This window comes from Gorilla gorilla, chromosome 9 (genome assembly GCF_029281585.2).
Source record: "Gorilla gorilla gorilla isolate KB3781 chromosome 9, NHGRI_mGorGor1-v2.1_pri, whole genome shotgun sequence".
Taxonomy (NCBI): Eukaryota; Metazoa; Chordata; class Mammalia; order Primates; family Hominidae; genus Gorilla; species Gorilla gorilla.
Genome location: NC_073233.2, coordinates 34,076,039 through 34,096,776, shown reverse-complemented (window position 1 = coordinate 34,096,776; position 20,738 = coordinate 34,076,039). Strand labels below are relative to the sequence as shown.

Genomic DNA, 20,738 nt, shown 5'->3' with positions numbered 1-20,738 from the left:
AATCACTGATAAATACTTTAGAAGAAAATAAAGTAGAATACCATTCTAGGAAATGCCAAGGGGTGCAGGGCAAGAGGAGAGGACAGACAGTGGGGATAAGGTGCATTTGAGGTGGTCAAAGAAGACTTCTCTGACAAAGTGATCTTTAACCAAAAATGTGAGAGAGTAAGAAAATGAGACGTAGTTGTCAGAAGCAAGTCTCTAGCAGGCTGAGAAGGGAACTCATAGGCACTGAACAGGGACATGATTAAAGAATTGTAAGACAGTCAGTGTGGTTGGAACAAAATGAGCGATGGTGAGAGTTGAAGGAGATATAGTCAGAGAAGTAGTGGGAGCCTTGAGGAGGAGGAAAATAATGCAGAGCCTCACAGAACCCATAAGAACCAAGATGTAAGTCCTATAAGAATGCCAGCTTTGTGCCAAATGAGGTTGGAAGCCCCTGGAGAGTTTGAACAGAGGAGCCACTTGACCTGGCTTCTGTTCGGAAATGATCTGAGTGCTGTGCTTAGGGATACTGTAGACACACTACTGAAAATGGGCCAGGGTGGGAGCAGGTAGGCTGACGGAGAGCTGATAAAATAACTCAGGTGAAAGCTAACGGCCGGCACAGTGGCTCACGCTTGCAATCCTAGCACTGAAAGACTGAGGTGGGCTGATCACTTGAGGCCAGGAGTTCGAGACTAGCCTGGGCAACATGGTGAAACCCCATCTCTACTAAAAATAAAAAATTATCCAGGCATGGTGACACAGGCCGGTAGCCCCAGCTACCTGGAAGGCTGAGGCACGAGGATCGCTTGAACTCGGAAGCAGAGGTTGCAGTGAGCTGAGATCATGCCACTGCACTCCAGCCTGGGTGATAGAATGAGACCCTGTCAAAAAAAAAATTAAAAGAGAAAAAGAAGGAAAGGTAATGACAGCAAGGACTAAGTGAGTATGGGGGTAGAAAGTTGTTGGTTCAAAGATAGAGGGCTGGCAGGGTTTGTTGATGGATTGGAAATGGGGTGTGAGAGGAAGAGAGGAGCCAGGATGACACCAAGGCACTTGGTGGTCAGCAACTGATTTAAAAAAAAAAAAAATTAAGCCCAGAATTCCCTCAAAGGAAACAAATGAGCTAGAAAACAATGAGGCTCAAAATTGTCTGCTTAGTAGTACATATGCCTACTTTATTTTTTAACAAACACCATACCTATGGCCCTTTTGCTGATGCAGTATTTCTCTTTGCATTGTGTGGATATCCATTGCATTTTAAAAAAATTTTAGGGGTTCTAAGGAAAGTCCTTGCTAAATTGAAATGCCTCACTTTTAAAAATACTCTTCTATGATTTGTTTAACTATTAAGGATTAGATGTTCTTTAAAAAGCTGATCTAAAAGACAATCAGATTTCTTTCCATTAAGGTAGAAGAGGAAAATCAATATTATTTTTTCCCACATCAAGTGGAGGGGAGAGTCATATAGTAATTTTAATTTCCATATTCTTTCCATTCATTCCCAGTGGGTGCTTTAATTTTGTTTTTTTTTTTACTTTCAAATGCTTTTTCTTGAAAAACCACTCCTTTCTCTTGTCCTGCTTCATCTCATACTCCAGTGAAGGCAATTGATATTGAACCCTATTTCCCTTCTTAGGTGTGTGGTACACAAAGAAAATTCAATACACAGTTGATCTCAGCAAACAGACCAATCAGAGGATGATAACTTGCTTTCAAAATACTTCTTTGCTTTTCAAAAGGAGGTCCCAATAGGATTTCTTTAAATAGTTTTTATCTTCTGGACATTGGTACTACAATAAATTGTTGAGAACTTCATTCAGCATATGGTAAATACTTAAGAAATATCTATTTTTGTAGATGATCATAATTTTCTTGATACCATAAGTATTTGTGTATTTATCTGTCCCTCTCCTAGAGTCAGGATACAAATGGATTTTATTGCTTATTCCTATTCAGATTGATTGGAAACTGCTGCTCAGAGCATTGAGTTTAAAAAGATTTTGAGACTGAATCTAGATTCAGACAAAAAGATCACCAGGATCTATTGGAAATGTCTGATGTGGGAACAAGAAGGCAGCATGCCTGCATGTGTGCTTTCCAACTGTACTAGCAGTAAATATCTTCAGGGAATGATATCTTTGAGTCACTCAGCGCATAAGACAATGTATGGCATGTGTGGACACAGTGTATATTCATTGAGGTCAATTAAATAAAAGGACAATGACTTTCAAGACTATGTTCAATAAAGTGAATGGCTTCCTTATACATATCTGGTACTTTTGTCACCCAATCAACACACGTATTTAGCATCTACCAGTCAGAAGAAGTCCTTCTATAAATGCATTGTCAATTCCCTCCCTCTCTCCTTAAAGGGATCAAAGTGTACACACACGCACACACACACACACCTCATTCATAAACCCATGTTAACAGAGATTTCAGTTTTGCCTTGGTTTACCTGTAAGATCTAGGTGCCTCTAGGATTCTGCCTACAGTTCTCTACCCTAAGTTCATGATCATCCATAAGTATTTCTGCTTGTCCCTCTTTGTTAGAGTCATAACAGTAAGCAAATAAAAGATAGTGAACAGATCTGGCCTAGAAGTTATATAAATACCATGTGACAGCTCTGCCTTAAGTCTCCTAAGTTAAGGGATAAGTATTCACAGTTCTTTAACTAAACTACATCATAATCACTGAAGAAGTGTATAATCCAAAGGCTCCCTAACTATAAATAAAATGGTCACAAGATTAGGAGAATTTTCACTAACTATAATAATAATAATAATAATAATAATAATAATAATAATAATAATGTACTTAAGGTCATAACAGGAAGCTCCCTGTCTGGAGTGACATGGCTGAGCAATGCATAAAACTCTGGCACAAGGTCAATAACCACATGGGAAATCTTTCAAGGGGCACATTGCGTGCTTTGTGTGGCCACTTGAATGCTTCTTCAACTTCATCCAAATGTACTGTTATGGAGCTGGGTTGCTTGGAGGGGCTTCTGTGAGTCTGTAAATATGCCAAAATTCTAAGCAAAATTTGGAAAGTGCATATGTTTTTTAGAAAAGAGATTCCAGAAGTCCAAAAATAGTTAAGAAGACCTCCTACAGGAACTTTACTTTCTAATTCATGACTGTACCTTTCTTCCTTTCCTTTCCTTTCCTTTCCTCCACGTCCCATTTTTATTTATTTTAACTCCAGATATAATTTATGAAATTGTTACTTTTTTCCAAGGTATACACTATCCATGTCAAGAAGCAGCAAAGTCAGAGGGTCATATTGGTATAGCAAGTTTTTTAACACCTGTATTTGGCCAAAGGAAGTACTCAGTAAACATTTGGTGATGGAAGGAATGAACCGTCTATTTAAAACAGCAGGTTCATTCAGCTGTTAAGCAAACCTCAGGTTTGGGTTTGATTTGCTGTCATTGTATTCACAACCTGGCCTTTTAAAGAGCTATAGATGAAGGAAGGAATTCATTTTAATTCTGAAGTTAAATATTACAATAGATAGCAATTGGCACAGACATCAAAGGAGTGGAAAAAATTTCATCATTATGAGGAAAAGGATGTTATTATTATAACCAAAGTAAAATTATTAGATGCAAACCTATTATACCAGCTTCTAATAAAATAAAGCCCAGTAAAATGGGTTAAATTACCTCCCTAATATTAAACAAATGATTTTACAGAGCTTTCTTGCTGTAAATGGGTATGAGGGCAAGTCATGGCACATTAGTGTTCTGTTACTGCATTCCATAACAAAGGCAGAAAATAAACAAATAAATGTCATTGTGATCCCACAAGTATTTATGGAGCTGCCTCACTTTCTAATACCTTTCACGCAGGTTCTCATTCCTTTATTAGACTGAAAGTTATATCAAGTCAGGTTGGGGATGTTTGAGTCTCCAGTGTACAACCCACTGGAATCTGTATTTATTCTACTGACTAGATAACACGTGTGGCCCTTGAAAACTTTTAGAGCCAAGATGGTGTACCTATGAGAAAGAGTATTTGAATTTTTATCTCATTTCATTCTCCTCCTATAAACACTGAGATCATTCACTATGAAGGAGTTTTCATATCATTCAAAGTAACTGTCTTCAGCACTGGAGAACAAATTATAAGGCCCTAAAATAGTTTGGAGATAGTTTGCAGGAACAGCCTTTCATCCAAAGGAATTACGTGAAATTATACGATGCATTAAGTGTTAAAAATTATTGAACCTCAGCAAAGGTACATAACCCTTTAGAAGAAAGAATAAAACAGCTTACAAATGAGGTGGCATCTCCGTTTAAAGGCCAAGGACAGCAGTGCAAAATAATTTGGAATGGGAAGCGAAGCTTACCTTATTCAATTGAAGAGTTCAGGGGAACTCTAAGTTGTCAGAATGCAATTATCCCTGCTGAAATTTGGTCAGGCCAACATCTGACACTTCCAAGGAATGCCCAAGCCTTTTTTAATGAACATGAGGCTTCCAGATTGGATTTCACCTCAATTCAAGGCATAAAACCTGCACTCTGAGAATATAGAGTTCAGAGATGTTAATTAGTTCACTACTGTCAGGTTCACAATTGCCCTCCTAGGGATCAATAGATCTAATGCCTTCATTTCACAGAAGGAAACTGAGATCTGGAAAACATCATGCAATAAAGAAATGAGTTAGTAACTTTGTTTTTGTGCACCCTTTTATGTTCCTAAATCCACGGGTTCCTCAATTCAATTCAATTCAACAACTACTTATTGGTTCCTGGTTTGCAACAGGCCTCTTGCTGAAGTCTTGGTACAGAGATGAAGGATACCTGGTTTCTGCTTTCTGACAATTGCTACTCTGGGTGGAGGGATTGATATGGACATGAGTAATTTTTCAGAAGGCAGAATGTATAATGAGCTAAAGAACACTTACAGGGCGATTGGAATATGCCAGAGAGAAAGAGTCCCTCTCTGGAGGAAACTGGGAGAGATCCCTGCGGGAGGTCTGTCTTTATGTGTTTCCAGAACCCCACCATAGCTTCCTTCTGGGTTTGTCCTCTTGGTCAGGGTCTCTGCTCTGCCATTTCTGAGACCTAAATCTTAGTCAAAATTTAAGATAAGTCTCAAATTCATTCTTTCAAAATTTGCTGAATTTTGGCTTGGCGGTAGGGGTGGATCTGGGTTTTGTGAGAGCTGAAGTATATACAATTTGGGGGGAGCCTCTTTAAGAAAAGAATACACTGTTACAGATACAACTGTAGGTCCAAACACAAATCTCGCAAATATTTATTTAGAATAAGAAAAGAGGCCAAACGTGGTGGCTCACACCTGTAATCCTAACAATTTTTTGAGGCCTAGGCGGGAGGATCGCTTGAACCTAGGAGTTCGAGATTAGCCTGGGCAACATGATGAGACCCCCATCTCTACAAAAAATAAAAAAATAAAGAAAAAACACAATTAGCCAGGTGTTGTGGTGTGTTCCAATAGACCCAGATGCTTGGGAGGCTGAGGTGGGAGGATCACTTGAGCCTTGGGAGGTTGAAGCTGCAGTGAGCCATGATCTTGCCACTGCACTCTAACCTGGGTGACAGAGCTAGACCCAGTCTCAAAAAGAAAAAAAAAAAGACAAGAAAAGAAATCACAAAAAATTGTTGTAGACTTAGAGGTTACGTCTCTTTCTTCTTGAGTCTCTTTGTCAATCTGCAAGAAAGGCTTACATAGAAATACTTCCTGAATGCTCCCTGGCTTCTAACGCTCCACCCCACCCTCAATACTCTGCAGCTCCTGGAAACTCCTATCTCTTCAGGAGTCTGTGCAAGTGAGATGTTTCATTAGCTTCACGGTAAAGCTGCCTTTGCTTGGGCAGATGACTGGCTCAATGTCACATTGTCAGTAAAGTCGTCAAGCCAGGACTGAAACTAGGGTCGTTTTAGAGAAACGAGTATGCATTTTGGATCACATAGACCTGGGTCCAATCCTAGCCCAGGCACTAACTACCTGTGTGACTTTATGAAAATCATTTCTCAGTTTCACTTTCTTTCTCTCTTATATAGGGATGATAATAATAAGCTCATAGGCCAGGTGCAGTGGTTCACGCCTGTAATCCCAACACTTTGGGAGGCCAAGCTAGGTGGATCACCTGAGGCTAGGAGTTTGAGACCAGCCTGGCCAATGTGGCAAAACTCCGTGTCTACTAAAAATACAAAAATTAGTGGGGCGTGGTGGTTGGTGCCTGTAATCCCAGCTATTCAGGAGGCTGAGGGAGGAGAATCACTTGAACCTGGGAGGCGAAGGCTGCAGTGAGCCGAGATCGTGCCTTTGCACTCCAGCCTGTGCAACAAGAGCGAAACTTCATCTAAAATAAAATAAAATAAAATAAAATAAAATAAAATAAAATAAAATAAAATAAAATAAAAGGCTCACAGGGCTGCAAAGTACCTGAATTGCCTACCACCACTCCTGACTTGAAATAGTGCTCAAGAAATTGTTAACTGTCACAAAGATTACTTCTTTTCCCCAGTAAGCATCTCTTCTTCCTTGATAATAGAATTAACGTACTAGGCACATGCATGTCAAGTTCACATTTCCCACCCTATGTAGGAGCTAGATTTGGCCTTATGACTAAGTTTTGGGCAACAATGTATAAGCAAGAGCAATTTGTCCAACTTCTGAGAAGTGTCCTTAAAGTAATAGGGTGCATCCTTCCCAACCAGTCTTCTTTCCTGATAGTGAAGAAGCAGCAGTCATGTTATACCATGAGACGACATGCAGAATAAAACTACATACAGCAGAAGATAGACAGAAGACAGATAGAGCTTGGGTCTCTGACACTATAGAACATCATATGGCTCCAGACCTACTTGTAATTTACATGGAAGTCAAATTTCTAACACATTTAATCCACTGTTAGTTTAGATCTGGAAGGACTTGTAGCCAAAACTAGTTCTAAAATTTTTTAAATCACATGCTTTTTTTCACTTTGCTGTTCTGTTTCCAGTTGGTAATGTTTTTGCCTGTGTTAACCTTGCCAGGTGTAACTGGAAATTTAAAGGATATCGAGTCCTTAAACTGAAATGCCATAACTTGAAAAAGCCAATGGTGAGATTTTAGCCTTCTGGCAGACCGAGGAGGGCTGCTTGTTTGGAAGGGGCATTTCATCCAACTCCACTGGCAGTCACAGGCAAGATGACCTGGTTTCATCACGATTATCAGCAGCAGCAGTAGCATCACTATTGCAGTGAGAGTGGTTACCATTTATAGGATGCTATCTGCCTAGCAATAAAATATCTAATTAACACATTAAGTCCTCACAAAACTCCACACAGCAGGTGTGATTATCCCTATTTTACAGATAAGGAAAGTGAGACTCAGAGATGTCAAATTACTTGTCTGAAGAAACTAAGTGACTTGTTAATGGCAGAGCTTACCTGAATCCAAATCTCAGTCCAAACCCCAATCCCTTCATAATGGCACCTTACTTTCTCCGTGAGCACAAAACAAGACCTGGTAAGAATGAGCCTGTATAGAATTAATGTGGTCACAAATGTCTAGTAAATCAGTTCAGAAACTTTTATTACATCATTGTAACACGTTAACAAGCACTGTAACAAAACTTAGTGGCTTACTCAACAACCATATTATAGCTGATGAATAAGAATTCTGGCAGGTCTTGGCTAGGCAATTCTTTCATTTCACATGGCACTGACTGGAGTCACTTAGTGACCTTCAGCTGGTGGCTGGTCTGGTCTGGAGTGTCCAAGTGAGTTGTGCTCACATGCCCAGCATCTCAGCAGGGCAAAGTGGAAGGCTGGGCTCAGTTGGGCCTTTCACTCTCTCCATGTAATCTCATCACTACTTCACACTGCATCTCCAGCAGGGTAGCTGGACTTTTTACATGGTGGTCCAGGGCTCCAAGAGCAGGCGTTCCATGACACAGGAAGAGTAAGTGAAGAGTCTCCTAAGGCTTGGAACCAGGAAACTAGAAGTGTAACTTTTGCCTTATTCTATTGGTCAAAGCAGTCACTGAGCCCACCCAAAAGCAGGGGAGGAGCAGATACAACCCCATTTCTTGATGAAAGAACTATCAAAGAATTTGCAGTCAACTTCAATCCCTCCCAATACTAAACTTGTTGAAGGAAGTTTCACAGAAATTGGAAGGCAGATAATTGGGCCATTTGAAATCTGTATTTGTTTGCTGTAGCTGCCAAAACAAAAAGCCACACACTGGATGTCAATAACAGAAACTCATTTTCTCACAGTTCTGGAGACTGGAAGTCCAAGATCAAGGTGCCAACCAGGTTGATTTTTTCTGAGTCCTCTCTTCTTGGCTTGCAGATGGATGTCCTCTTGCTGTGTCCTCACACGGTCTTTCCTCTGTGCGTATGCATCCCTGGTGTCTCTCTCTTCTTCTACCTTTTTTTTTTTTGAGACAGAGTTTCACTCTCGTTGCCCAGGCTGGAGTACAATGGCACAATCTTGGCTCACCGCAACCTCAAGCAATTCTCCTGCCTCAGCCTCCCAAGTAGCTGGGATTACAGGCATGCACCACCACGCCCAGCTAATTTTGTATTTTTAGTAGAGATGGAGTTTCTCCAAGTTGGTCAGGCTGGTCTCGAACTCCTGACCTCAGGTGATCCGCCCGCCTCGGCATCCCAAAGTGCTGGGATTACAGGCGTGAGCCACTGTGCCCAGCCAGTTTCTCTCTTCTTATTAAAAAATTAGGCATATTGGATTGGAGCCCCACCCTAATGCCTCATTTTAAGTTAACCACCTCTTTAAAGACCCAGCTCCAAATACGGTTACTTTCTGAGATACTGGAGGTTGAGACTTCAATATATTAATTCAGAGAGGACACAATTCAACTCGCAACAAATGTCAAATCTAAGGCCACTATATAAGTGGAAAAACTGAGGCCCAGAGAAAGAAAATGGTTTGCCAGCGTCAGACGATCCAACTTGTAACATAGTCAGCATGAATGCTCTTTCCCTCCCAGCCCCCTTCCAACACATCAGATGATTCCAAGAGATGTCCTGTCTTACAGGAGGTAGGAAACAGAGTACAGAGACAGGGAACACCGAGAAAGGCCAGCATTAGGGCCAGAGATTCCTCTTTTTCTCTTGAAATTTCAGGCTTCTCCCAATTGTCTTTATTCCAAGTCACTGGGTTCATAGGCTTCTCAACAGGCCCAGATCTCTGGCCTGCCCATTCCTTTTCCCATTTCTTGGCTGACATTTCTGGCATTCAGGTCACTATTTAGATTCTGAATCACAGTAATATTGGAGAATATGATGTCCTTTTTTCTGCCTTAACATAGATCTGTCAAGACTTTGGGAACATCTCCACAGTGATTTGCATACTCAGACCCATTCTGGGACTCTGAGTCATCGCATTAGTGCCCCCTAATTTGCAGTGTATACCCCATCTTCGATTTGCTGCTTGTAGATTTCAAGAATAACCTGCATCTTAGAAGCGAATTGGCCTAGGTTCTGTCGAGGCCTCTTCAAGGATGCATCTGCTACCTTCTAGGATGGAGGTGGGGGAAAAGGAGGCTCCAGAAGTGGTTTAAGCCTCCCCAGAACATAGGGCAATTGGTGATCACCATTGTTCTTCAGTCTCTCCTTGCATTGCAATCTATGCTGCTGTGCTGGATAAAGTTAGAAAACAAGTCTTCCCAGAGATAAACAGAAGCAGTTTGATTCTAACTCATATAGGAAAATTATATTAAGTTTCTATTACATAGCAGTCAAGGTATTGGGAGAGAGGGAAGCAGTATAGTTAAGTGAGACTGGCTTGTCCCAATACTGTAACACAAGCAAACTGCAACAAAAGCAAAAATACATGTATTCAGAAAGGAAGAAGGCAAGAGGGGTAAATATGGTCCAGTGCTTAAAAGCATGAACTTTAGATCTAAAAATCCTGAATTTTAATTCCTCCTCTACTACTTACAAGCAGTGTGACTATGGAAAAGTTGCTTAACCCACCTAAAGTTAGTTAACCAACTTTCCTACATTTTGGGGAAGTCTGGGTCAACTACCTAAAGCAGTGGACATAGAGCAACTCCCCTCAAAGGCTGTCCAAGTAAAAAGACACACAGCTGAATATCAATTTTGACAGAGGACCAGAGTAGTGAGCTAACTCATGGAATAATTGACATTTTCCAGATAGCTCACTGGTGAATTTTCAGTTTCCAGAAAGCATATATGCTCCAGTACCATACACGTAAAATCTGTATGATTATCAACTCTATGAGCTTTATATTCCCCTGCTGTAAAATTATGGGGTAGCCCAGGATGGTCGGCAAGTCCTTTCGTCTCTGAGATTCAGGGATCAAATGAAGATGTTGAGGTCTCATATGCAAAGTCATGGACAGTACTTTTCTACCAACTGAAAAGAGAATCAGCCCTGGCACAGTGGCTCATGCCTGTAATCCCAGCAGTTTGAGAGGCTGAGGCAGGCTGATCATTTGAGTACCAGAGTTCAAGACCAGCCTGGGCAACACGGCGAAACCCTGTCTCTACAAAAAATGTAAAAATGATCCGGGTGTAGTGGCATGCACCTGTGTTCCCAGCTACTCGGGAGGTTGAGGTGGGAGAATTGTTGGAGCTCAGGAGGCAGAGGTTGCAGTGAGCCAAGATCGAGCCACTGAACTTTAGCCTGGGTGACACAGCAAGACCCTGTCTCTAAAAATAAATAAATAAAATAAAAAGAGAATGTTTTCCAGGATTGATGAAGAGGAAAAAGTAATTTAGAGGGAAAACCCTGCATATTATAACTATTTATATTTCTTTGCTGAATTGATGGACAAAATGCCATTTTGGGATGAAGAGGAAGCCGAGATGTGATGTGTTACAGAAGCAGAACCCTTGAGCTTGGGGAATGTTGGTAAAGTTCACCATATGCTTTGAGTGCAGGGCTTCTATAGGATTAATAAATGCCTGTTTGAAAATGTTCTCAATGAATAAAGACATAAGATCCCCTCTGCCTCCTCATTTTCTCTCTCTCACTTATTTCCTGATCCCAGTCTAGTGTTTACCCCTCCTTTTGCGAGTAGTGGAGTTCTGCCAGTAGGAACACTGCTAACTGAGGGCCTTTAGAAAAGCTAGAGCCATTCTTCTGGCCTTCATTCCTTGCCAGAATCCTTCTACTCTTGTTTCCATAAGGCACTCTTGTCTCATCCTATTACTTCCACTACTTTTAGAATGATATCACCTCAGTGAGGTACCATCTTTTCTCTCCTTACAAAAGAAAACAGACCTAGTTTCCTTAACCTTTCAGCAGAAGCAAATTCCCCAAATCCCTCTGTCATTCTGGTTGCCTTCTGCTATGCTTTCTCTAGTTCCAAAATATCCTATTTATAGAAAGAAACCCAGAATGAGCTCAGGACTCAGAATATGACCTAAACAATCCTCTTTACATGACTAGAATAATTTTCCCTGACTTTTCCATTTTGCAATGTGCCCAATATATTCCAAATGGATTCTCTTTTCTTTTACTCCAATAGGTACAAAATGATAAATGTTCAAACTATAGCCAATGTTACTGATAATAAGAGGTTGATGTCCACTGTGCTTAAGAACTTTCTAGAATTAATGGGTTCAGGAGCAAATTAGAGTCTGTGGTTTGTGTAACATTAGAGTTAAAGGAACAGGTCTTTTCCTTGAATTATTTTTTGTTATATAGCATTCACTTCAGTTACTAATGAAGTGCATTAATGAAGCCATAATGCAAATGAAACCATAGGCTGGGGCAGCAAGCTTTAGTATTTTGCTGTGCAAAATGTGGCACAACTTCATATCACCTGGGAATCTGTTGAAAATGCCAAATGTTGATGCTGTCCCCAGACTTAGAATCTGCTTTCTAAAGAGTTGCCCAGGAGATTCATGTGCACATTAAATTATAAGAAGCACAGTTTAGCATCTGTGAAAGTTTCCTTCCAGATGTTCTAGGCAGATTAGATGTCAAGCATACCTTGGTAGGCCCTATCATGATATAAAATTGGCTCCTTTTACTAATTTTCACTTGCCTTTCCATGATCCTAAGTTTTGTGACTTCTTGGAGTTTTTATTTCTCATTTTATCCAATTCCTAATATGAACTTACATTTAGTTAAGTACATCTTGCAAGTCCTGACCTGACATGCTCTTGACCCATCTTAATCTCCCTGTCAACTTTTCATATTCACAATGTCACTTCTCTCTTACTTGCTACCCGTACTTCCTCTTATTCATCTCTTTTCTGTAAGATGGTTTAGAAAGAGTCATTCAGTTCTTCCTCAGTATTCCATGTGGTCTTGCTTCAGCCTCATTATAGGGTTGTCTGGTTTTCTGAAATTGAGTTAAGTCATGTCCAGATCTTCTGTCTCATGCTTGCTTGTCAGGCTCAGAAATGCACAGAGGTTATTGCAAACTAAATCATGACTTTCCCAAGGCTTTCTCTTGCTTACTTCTTTTTGAAGTTTTGATTGTTTCCTTTATAACTAGGTTTGGTAGATTGAGGATTCTTTGAGTTCTTTTTAAATGTGAGCTCAATACCAGGTTCTTGGCAATCATTGCCTATTCTTGCTTTCAGAAGGCTTTCCAAATTGTGTGTCATGATTCTTTGCCTCTCCTTCTATTACCTGTGGAGAACCGTTAGAGATCAGGAAGTGACTAAGAGAGCCAATCTTTCTTCCTACCTGGTCAGAAGCTCTTCTTATATCATAAACAGCAGGCTTTTGCTACCTGTTTTTTTGTTTTTTAGGCTCCAAGATAGCAATTATATCACCATCAGGAGTTCTCTGTGACTACTCTTCTGCATTGATTGTAACAAGTGATCCTGAGGTAATGAAGGGGAAGGCACTGTTGACCTCTCAGCTATTATTAACCAAGCACTCTTTAACTTCTGAGATACTTTAGGTAGAGAATTGTTAACATGTGGATCACCAGTCCCATCAGAGTCCCTGGCACAGAATAAGTACTGAAAAGGAAGGAGAAGTAAGAGTAGGAAGGAAGGATGGAAATAATCTATCCAACTCCAGGTGAGATGGAGAGCCTGGAAATTAACTACAACCAAATAGATTTGGAAAGACAAGTTGGGAGAAAAGAATGGAAGTACTATCTCATCTTTGTCTTCCTTGATATGTAGTAAGGAATACACAAACCATCCTATTAAAAGTGACTTACTGAATTTCCTTTTAGAAATAAAGACAGTGGACTTTGTCTTAAGAGGTACTCCAATTATTTCTTAGTTTTCTAAGAAAAAGGAGTTCTCTTTCATTTCTGACTTTGTAGACTCCTGCTTTGTTACCCATCTCCCACCAATTCCAAGACTACACATCTACTTAGTGAAGTTTTTGTGCCTCCTAATACTGATGAGCCTCATATTAATTTTTGAACCTATCTTCATAAAGATGTGGGCAAAAAACAAGCTTTATAACTGTGGCATAGGTAGAAAACTGTGAATATTGAACAGCTTATCTATAAGGAGTGCAATACCCATATTTTGAAAGCAAAAATCCTTCCTTCTAGGTTGTATTAATACATTTTGCTTTAAGTTTGGTTATGTTGTTAGGTAGTGATCCTTAAGGAACAAGATTTGTTCACTATTCAGTCTGAAATGTTCTTACCATTACTAAATATAAATGGGGTCAAATGAGCCAGAGAAGTGTGATATTCATATCACAGCTGATTGGGGTTGTATGAAAAAATAAGATAACCTCAGGAATAAGTGCTACTGAGATGAAAATTGTGACAGATACAGTGCTTGGCATCTATCTTAACAAATGAAATTATTGCAATCTTTACTTACATTTGACACTGGATTTCTGCAGATGGAAAAAAATTATGTAAGTGAGTGGATGGAGATAAAAGGTTGGAGAGTTGATAGTGCACCAAGAGAAGAGAATTGTCTATCAGATCACTGAGAAATCCAAAGTGGGAATAGGTATATATAGATATATGGCAAACACCATATCTTCACCACTCTCCCTAGCTCCCTATATCAACCCTTATTATTTAGCAACTCTTCTCCATCATTTTGGTCCCTGAGTTGGAGGTTTTAGTAATGGTTCCAAGAAATAAGAGCACTGGTTAAACATATTTCTTGGGAAATATCTTCAGTACAATCATGTGTCTAAATGATTTCAAACTAATCAGTCATTCACGTTCTGAATCCTCAGGCACCTACACCAACAATTCAGGGTATTCCACTGTAAGATATAATTTTCAGAATAAAGATCCATCAGAGGAGTAGCTGATAGTTTCTATACAGACCACAAACTGTTGACAAAAGAGTCAGAAAAATATATCACATTGATGGCAATGGGGAATAATATGTTCATATACAGTGGTCATCTCCTTATGTCTTTTCAAGATTGCAGATCTGTGCTAGTCATTGAATTTGTCAGTAGGCAAGGAAAGTTATTAACAGCATTATGGATTCCATTCTCAAAAAACCAGTTTTGTCCACAAAGCCTGTACCCCAAGACCTCTGAGAATGGTATGTACCAGCTGTCCCAGTCTTAGGGCAGCATCTGCTGGCTAATTCATGGATGGACAAAAAGTGGCAGTTTGTGGGCAATTTGAGCAGTCCTTTCATTTGGCGAGAACTGTTGTGTTGATGACTGTGAGGGTGTCTGAAATCCTTTCATAAGGACCCATCTCAGGTCTCCAGGAGCCTGGCAAATCTAGAACTACTCCTAATGAGAACGAGGAAGCTTTTGTATACAGATACTTTATCTGGAGCCTAAGATAAGCCTGTTTGACTTTGGAAACATTTCTAGAGAAGCATGAACTCAACACTAGACTTACTGCTAATAATAATAACCCAGTACCAATGGGGGCTGCAATGAACAGAGGTCCATGCTCATAATTGGGAAGTAAAACTTATTTTCCATAAGGAAGGCATTTCTGGGATGGGAGGGGGAGGACCTTGAAGCAGCCACTGAATGCTTATGTTCTGTTGCTTCTAATCATCCTATCGTGTAAGTAAGATTTTTACACATAAGCAAGCAAGAATGATATTCAAACAAAGCACTTTTGATTGGAATAAAGAAACTGGAAATTGGAAAGGGCTGGGTGGTCTGAAACTTAAGAGCTATCCACCATCTTCTGCAGCATCGCTGTGCCTCATCCCTGCAGTCAATAGCGCCACGGCCAGGGCCTGTGACGCCGTTGGTGGGCTCCCCTTGGTGGGAACTCAGAGCGAGCAAAATCATGGTGTCAGTGCCAAAACGACGAAACCTGAAATGCGTCTGGGGACTTCCCAGGGCACTAGCGCTCCTCAGAGCGACGGCCATCTCCATAACAACTGGTCTACATTCATCCCTGGTTCCTCTGCTCTGCTGTGCTAGCGATGGCTGAGGGTAGGCAAAGGGCAGCTTCAGTGGAAAGATACCTTGCGTTAGCGCCTCCCTAGGCTGGGGGACGTTGCCAGAGCTCGAGTTATTGCCTATTTCCCGAGATTTCCGGAGTCGTCCACACGTCTCCCGCGGAGAGCGGCGCCCCTCCGCCCCCCCTCCCGCCTCCCCCTCTATCAGACACTCCAAGGGGGTGGTTTGTTTCATTGTGCTTCTTTTCCTCTTCTCAAAGTTCATCCTTTCGCCTCCAAGTTACTTTCCGCCAACACGTGACCTCTTCGCTTCCCAGCTTGCGCAGCCACTGGTGGGGAAGCGCGGGCGCTAACCGCAGGGCTTCCTGGGAGAGCCCCCTCCGAGGTTCGCCACCCCAGCCCTGGCTCCCGCCGCGCTCACCCCGGCACCCCGGCGGCGGGGCAGCCCCCGCAGGATGAGGAAGCGACTCCGGGGAAGCAGCACCGAGCAGCAGCGGAGCGCCCAACCTGCCGCCTCCCCTCCCGTCCCTGCCTTGGCCCGCGGCTCCGCTCTCCGCGGCTCGCCTTCCGACCTAGCTGCGCACCGGGGCTGTTAACTCACATTTGGGAAGCCATAACCCATTAGAGCAAACGCAGTCATAACTTCATTCAACTCAGCCGCTCGAGAGCTCGGCTTACACAGGTTCCTGTGGGCAACTAGTGGCTCGCCTTGGTGCCTCTCGCCTAGTCATCAGTACCTAAGAGGAAAAGGGAAAGTTGTTGGGCTGATTCGCGCTTCGACGCATGCAGATGTTCCCAAGGACAAGTCACTTACTCGCCCCCCTCCCCCCAGTCCCCATTTGATCATCACTCACGACCTCATCGGCTGGAGACCCTTAGTCATGATGGGGGAGGGGGAGGGGAACGAACTTTTCTAAGAAGTTTCCCTTTTTTACCCAGAGAGTCACAGTGAGTCGGTCACGTAAACAGCGAGGTTAGTCGTCGCCGTTGCCGCCCCCCACCCCCTCCCTGCTGCGCTTTTCTGGTATTATTATTAAAGCGGTAGTCTGCCGGCGCTGATAAGCAACAAGTTCCCCAGCGGTCTTCCCGCCCTAGCCTGACAAGGCGAAGGTTTTCTTACCTGGCGACAGGGAAATCTCCCGAGCCGAATTCAGCTTCGCCGGAGCCCCAGGTGTGACCTGCGTAGTGGGCAAGGGAGCGGTGTGCAGGCTGGGTTTTTTTTTTTTTTTTTTTACAGGGGTACCCTGAAACTCCTCACTTTCTCTGGGAACTTTCAGTGCCAGGACCCAGTAACGGGCGGTTAGAAGGCAGCCCTAGGAAACACCTGCTACATAGCAGGGCAGTTGGGCAATCATTGGTAACCTCGCTCATTCATTAGAATCACGTAAGAACTCAAAAGGAAACGTGTCTCTCAGAGTGAGGGCGTTTGCGTAAATCTATAGGTTTTTCGACATCGATGCCAGTTGCTTTGTCTTCTGTAGTCGCCAAGGTGGTTGAGAGTTTAAGCTTGCGGATATTGCAAAGGGTTATTAGATTCATAAGTCACACCAAGTGGTGGGCGATCCACTGAGCAAAGCCGAACTTCTCACATGATGACTTCAAACAAGACACATTACCTTCCAGCATCTGTTGGGGAGACGAGATTTTAAGACACTTGAGTCTCCAGGACAGCAAAGGCACAATGGTGAGTAGCAATAAACCCTGCATTATAATTGAAAAATTTTGACATGTTGCTTAACAACGGGCATATCACGGCTCTTCCTAGCACTTCACACGCCAAAGAACAGCAGCTCCTCAGGCCAGGGGAATCGGGTTTTTACACAGTGCAACTTTAATTGGAATCATTTGAGATTTAACACAGCTATGTGGAACTGCGTGGAACAAACTTGGAGCTGGGGGGGGGCGTGTGTTATATTGGTTGTTCAAGGCTGATGCTTGTCTCTCAGCAGTCTTGCATTCTATTCTTTTCCTTTATGTGTATGGTGTATGATCATATTCTATGATTTATATGTGGGCATGTAATTGACATTTGCAAGGGGGTTAATTTCCATCTAAAAACAATAATGCTGTTAGAGGTTGGGGTTAGGGGGTGGAGTGGGGGTAAGGGTGGGGTAGAGACTGGGAGTTTAGGTGTAGATGGGGGGTAGGGTTGGGGGGAGAGAAATAAGTCAGAAGGGCATATCACCGGTAATGAAATGGGTAATCCTCTCGTAGAAGAAAAGGTTCTCATCAACATGTGATCAACTATTAACAGGATGGCTTTGGCAAAGCCATCCGCACGTGACAAACCGTAAGGAAGTGAAAGAAACCGTCTAGAGCAATATCAAGTATCACTTAATTAGAGATTTTTAAGCCTTTTCCTCCTGCTGTGCCGGGTGTGTAATCCGGGCGATAGGAGTCCATTCAGCACCTTGGACAGAGCCAACGGATTTGTCCGAGGTGGCGGTACCCCCAGGTAGTCTTCTTGGCCCCGCTGTAAAGCCAACCCTGTGTCGCCCTTAAAAAGCGTCTTTTCTGAGCTTCGGCTCACACTGAGATCGGGGCTGCAGAGAGAGTCAGATTTTGGAGCGGAGCGTTTGGAAAGCGAGCCCCAGTTTGGTCCCCTCATTGAGCTCGCTGAAGTTGGCTTCCTAGCGGTGTAGGCTGGAATAGACTCTTGGCAAGCTCCGGGTTGGTATACTGGGTTAACTTTGGGAAATGCAAGTGTTTATCTCCAGGATCTAGCCACCAGGGTGGTGTAAGCCGCAAAGAAGGTAAGCACCAGGGCGGGGACCCCCTGCATCCCCAATTCTTGAGCTATTTTGATACTGTCTTCCGGAGAGGACGCGTGGTGGAGGGGAGGAGGTAGAGGGAGAGCATGAGAGGGGGTTGTTTCTTGGTATTTGCCCAGTTTGAATTGCCCTAGGTGAGAACCCTGGGGCAAAGGGAGAAAGAAAAAAAAGAAACTCAGTCTTCCTGCGGATATAATGAGTTTAGTTAACTTGGACCTGCAAATGTCTGATTCAAATGTAAGATTTATCTCTCTTTTTCTCCTCTTCACCTCCCTCTTTTCCGTTCTCTTTGCTGGTGTATGTGTGTGTGTACAGTAGATTCATTACTAATTATGAAGCTTTTGCACAACATTCGATTTCCTAAAATTTGACTTTGTAGCATTTAGAATCAGGCGGTGGAGGTGGTGTGCGGTGGGGAAAGAGGAGGTGGAGGTTGGGAAGAGGGAAGGAGGTAAAGCTAAACCTCCAACACAAAAAATGAATCAAGGTAATTTCAGCTCTTCTAGTGAGAAGGATTCATTCTCTCTGTATCGCTCCCTCCCTCTCTTTCCCCCTCCCTCCCTCCTTCCCGCCCCCCTTCTTCCACCCCGCCCCCTCCTCCAGCCTCCATCCCTCCCTCATTCTATCTCTTCCTCTCCGTCGCCCTCGCTCCTCGCTGGATGTTTCTTTCTGGGTTTTCTTTTTTTTTCCCTTCTGTCCTCCCTCCCCGCGAGTTTCGGGCCCTGGCTTAGAGGGTTCCCGCTTTCTCAAGGGAAGGGGAGCTGCCGAGACCGCGCTCCGCTCCCCAGCCGGGCCGGATGCCTCACTGAGCCCAGGTCCGAGTCAGTCGGGGTAACTCAGGGAAAGGGGAGCCTCCGCCTGGGAGTAGAAGGTCCTTTCCGGACCGAAGAGCCAGAGAGCGGGCCGGGCGAGGGGGCCTGGGCGGCTGGAGGCGGTGTAGAAGAACACTCAGCTCCGTGCGGCGGCTGGACAGAGCCACCAATCAGCTGGACGCGCAGATCGCCCTGCCAGGGCGAGGTTGCGTCCGGAGGCACCGGTGGAGGGCGGCCGGCTAGTCGCTGAGCCGCCGCCGCCACCCGGGTGGGCAGGGGACTGGCGGTGGGTGGAGGTGGGGGGCTTGGCGGGTGAGATAGAAGCGGCGCGGAGCCGCCCAGACCTGTGTTCTACCTCTCCCACCCCCGCCTGCACTCCCGGGGGACAGCGAACTGCCGGAACGCGCGGCTGCGTTATCCTCTTGCCACTCTTCAGGGAGCTCAGGGACTTAGGCGCCCCTGGGCGGGGGCCACCAGGCTCTCCACACTCCTATAACCCTCAACCCCACCCCCTTCTCAGGCCTTTTGTTCCGGCCACAGAGCCGTGCCCGGTGGCAGTTTTCGCCCCAGGGTTTGGTCGTTCTGGACTCCTCCCCGGATCAGCTCTTCTTAATTAAAAGGCAAGAGCTTGGGGTAGGGGTGAGGGGAACGTAGGAAAAACCTGTTTCCGAAACTCAAGACCACTGTTTTAACGAACGAAAGAAAGAATCCCAACTCTGCGCAGGTGGATTCATAGGCGAAGCGAGGATATTGTGGAAATTCAGAAGGAAAAGATAAAAAACAGGCGCTAGGATCAGATGACGGTGATAGGCTGCTCGGCACACAAAGGGAGCGTAGGGCAGGGTTTACGGAGCAAGCCTGCAGCGAATGGGGCACAGATTGTTCCGAGATCCAGTCGTTTTCTCAGTCAGATCTACGCGAAGGGAGGGGAGGGGAGGGGCGGGCAGGGGAGCGTGGCGGGAGGGGCTGAGCTTGGGGGCGGGGGGATTTCTGATCAGTCTGATGCAATTCCAAGCGTGCTGCAAAGGAACTCCAAGGCGCCCGCATCACCATCGCCACCCACCCTTCCCAGATGGTGCTGTTTTAAATACGGATCTGCAGGGCTGAACGCAGAACTGGGAGATTTATTGCAAAATCCCGGGAGGGGCGGGGGGGTGGTGTGCGGAACGGGGAATGGAGGAGCAGAATTTAAAGGTGCAACGCTTGCTTTTTCCAATCAGGAGGCAACCGGCCGGAATTATTATTTTTTTCTTTCTGTCTGCTTGTGTCTGGATTCTAATTCACCAAGAAAGAGGTGTAAATATTGTGACATTTTGAGGCAGCTTGATGGATGGGAAAGAAATCATCTGTCACTCTAAATTGCAGAGTTCCCTCTCCCCGCGCCATCCCTTGCTAGCGAATACTCGCTGCTGCCTAATACAGTTGCTAGGGCTTCAGATGAATGCATCGTTAAGGGAATATTATCCTTTTAGTTGACTTGTCAATTTAGTTGACAGTTGAATCGAGAAAATTGTAGATTTCGTGTCTCTGGGAGGAAAAATGCTTAACAGTCTAAGTCTTGTAACCTTGAGGTCTTTAACAACTTAAATAAACCTCAAAAATGTCACGTCATCCTCTACACACACACACACACACACACACACACACACTCAACTTGTAAAATGACATGGTTTCACCTAAACTGTTGTGGAAATGAATAGCACTTTAAAAATGGTGCACCTGATATTCACTGTTTATGTGTATTTACAAAGAGCTCTTCAGCATGAAGGCAAGACATTTCAATTGTCCTGTTTGGAATCAGTCAGAAGACTAGAAGGTGATGGAGAGAAGAAGGGAAGAAAGAGGAAAGAGAGAGAATTTTAACCTAGATGCTATTAAATTAA

At 43.6% G+C, this 20,738-nt stretch overlaps 1 protein-coding gene across 2 annotated transcripts in view; it reads left to right on the top strand.

The window, feature by feature from the left end:
- The first annotated feature begins 16,308 nt into the window (after positions 1 to 16,308).
- Positions 16,309 to 20,738, top strand: part of BDNF (brain derived neurotrophic factor) — a 69,585-nt gene continuing 65,155 nt past the window's right edge. Inside the window, exon 1 of one of the 2 annotated variants that reach the window (XM_004050850.5) lies at positions 16,309 to 16,956. In XM_004050850.5, coding sequence (XP_004050898.1) covers positions 16,954 to 16,956 — 3 coding nt within the window. In that variant the 5' untranslated portion in view covers positions 16,309 to 16,953. Of the gene's footprint in view, positions 16,957 to 17,868; positions 18,026 to 20,738 lie in introns of those variants that run through there. The other variant, XM_063711056.1, reaches the window with a different exon arrangement.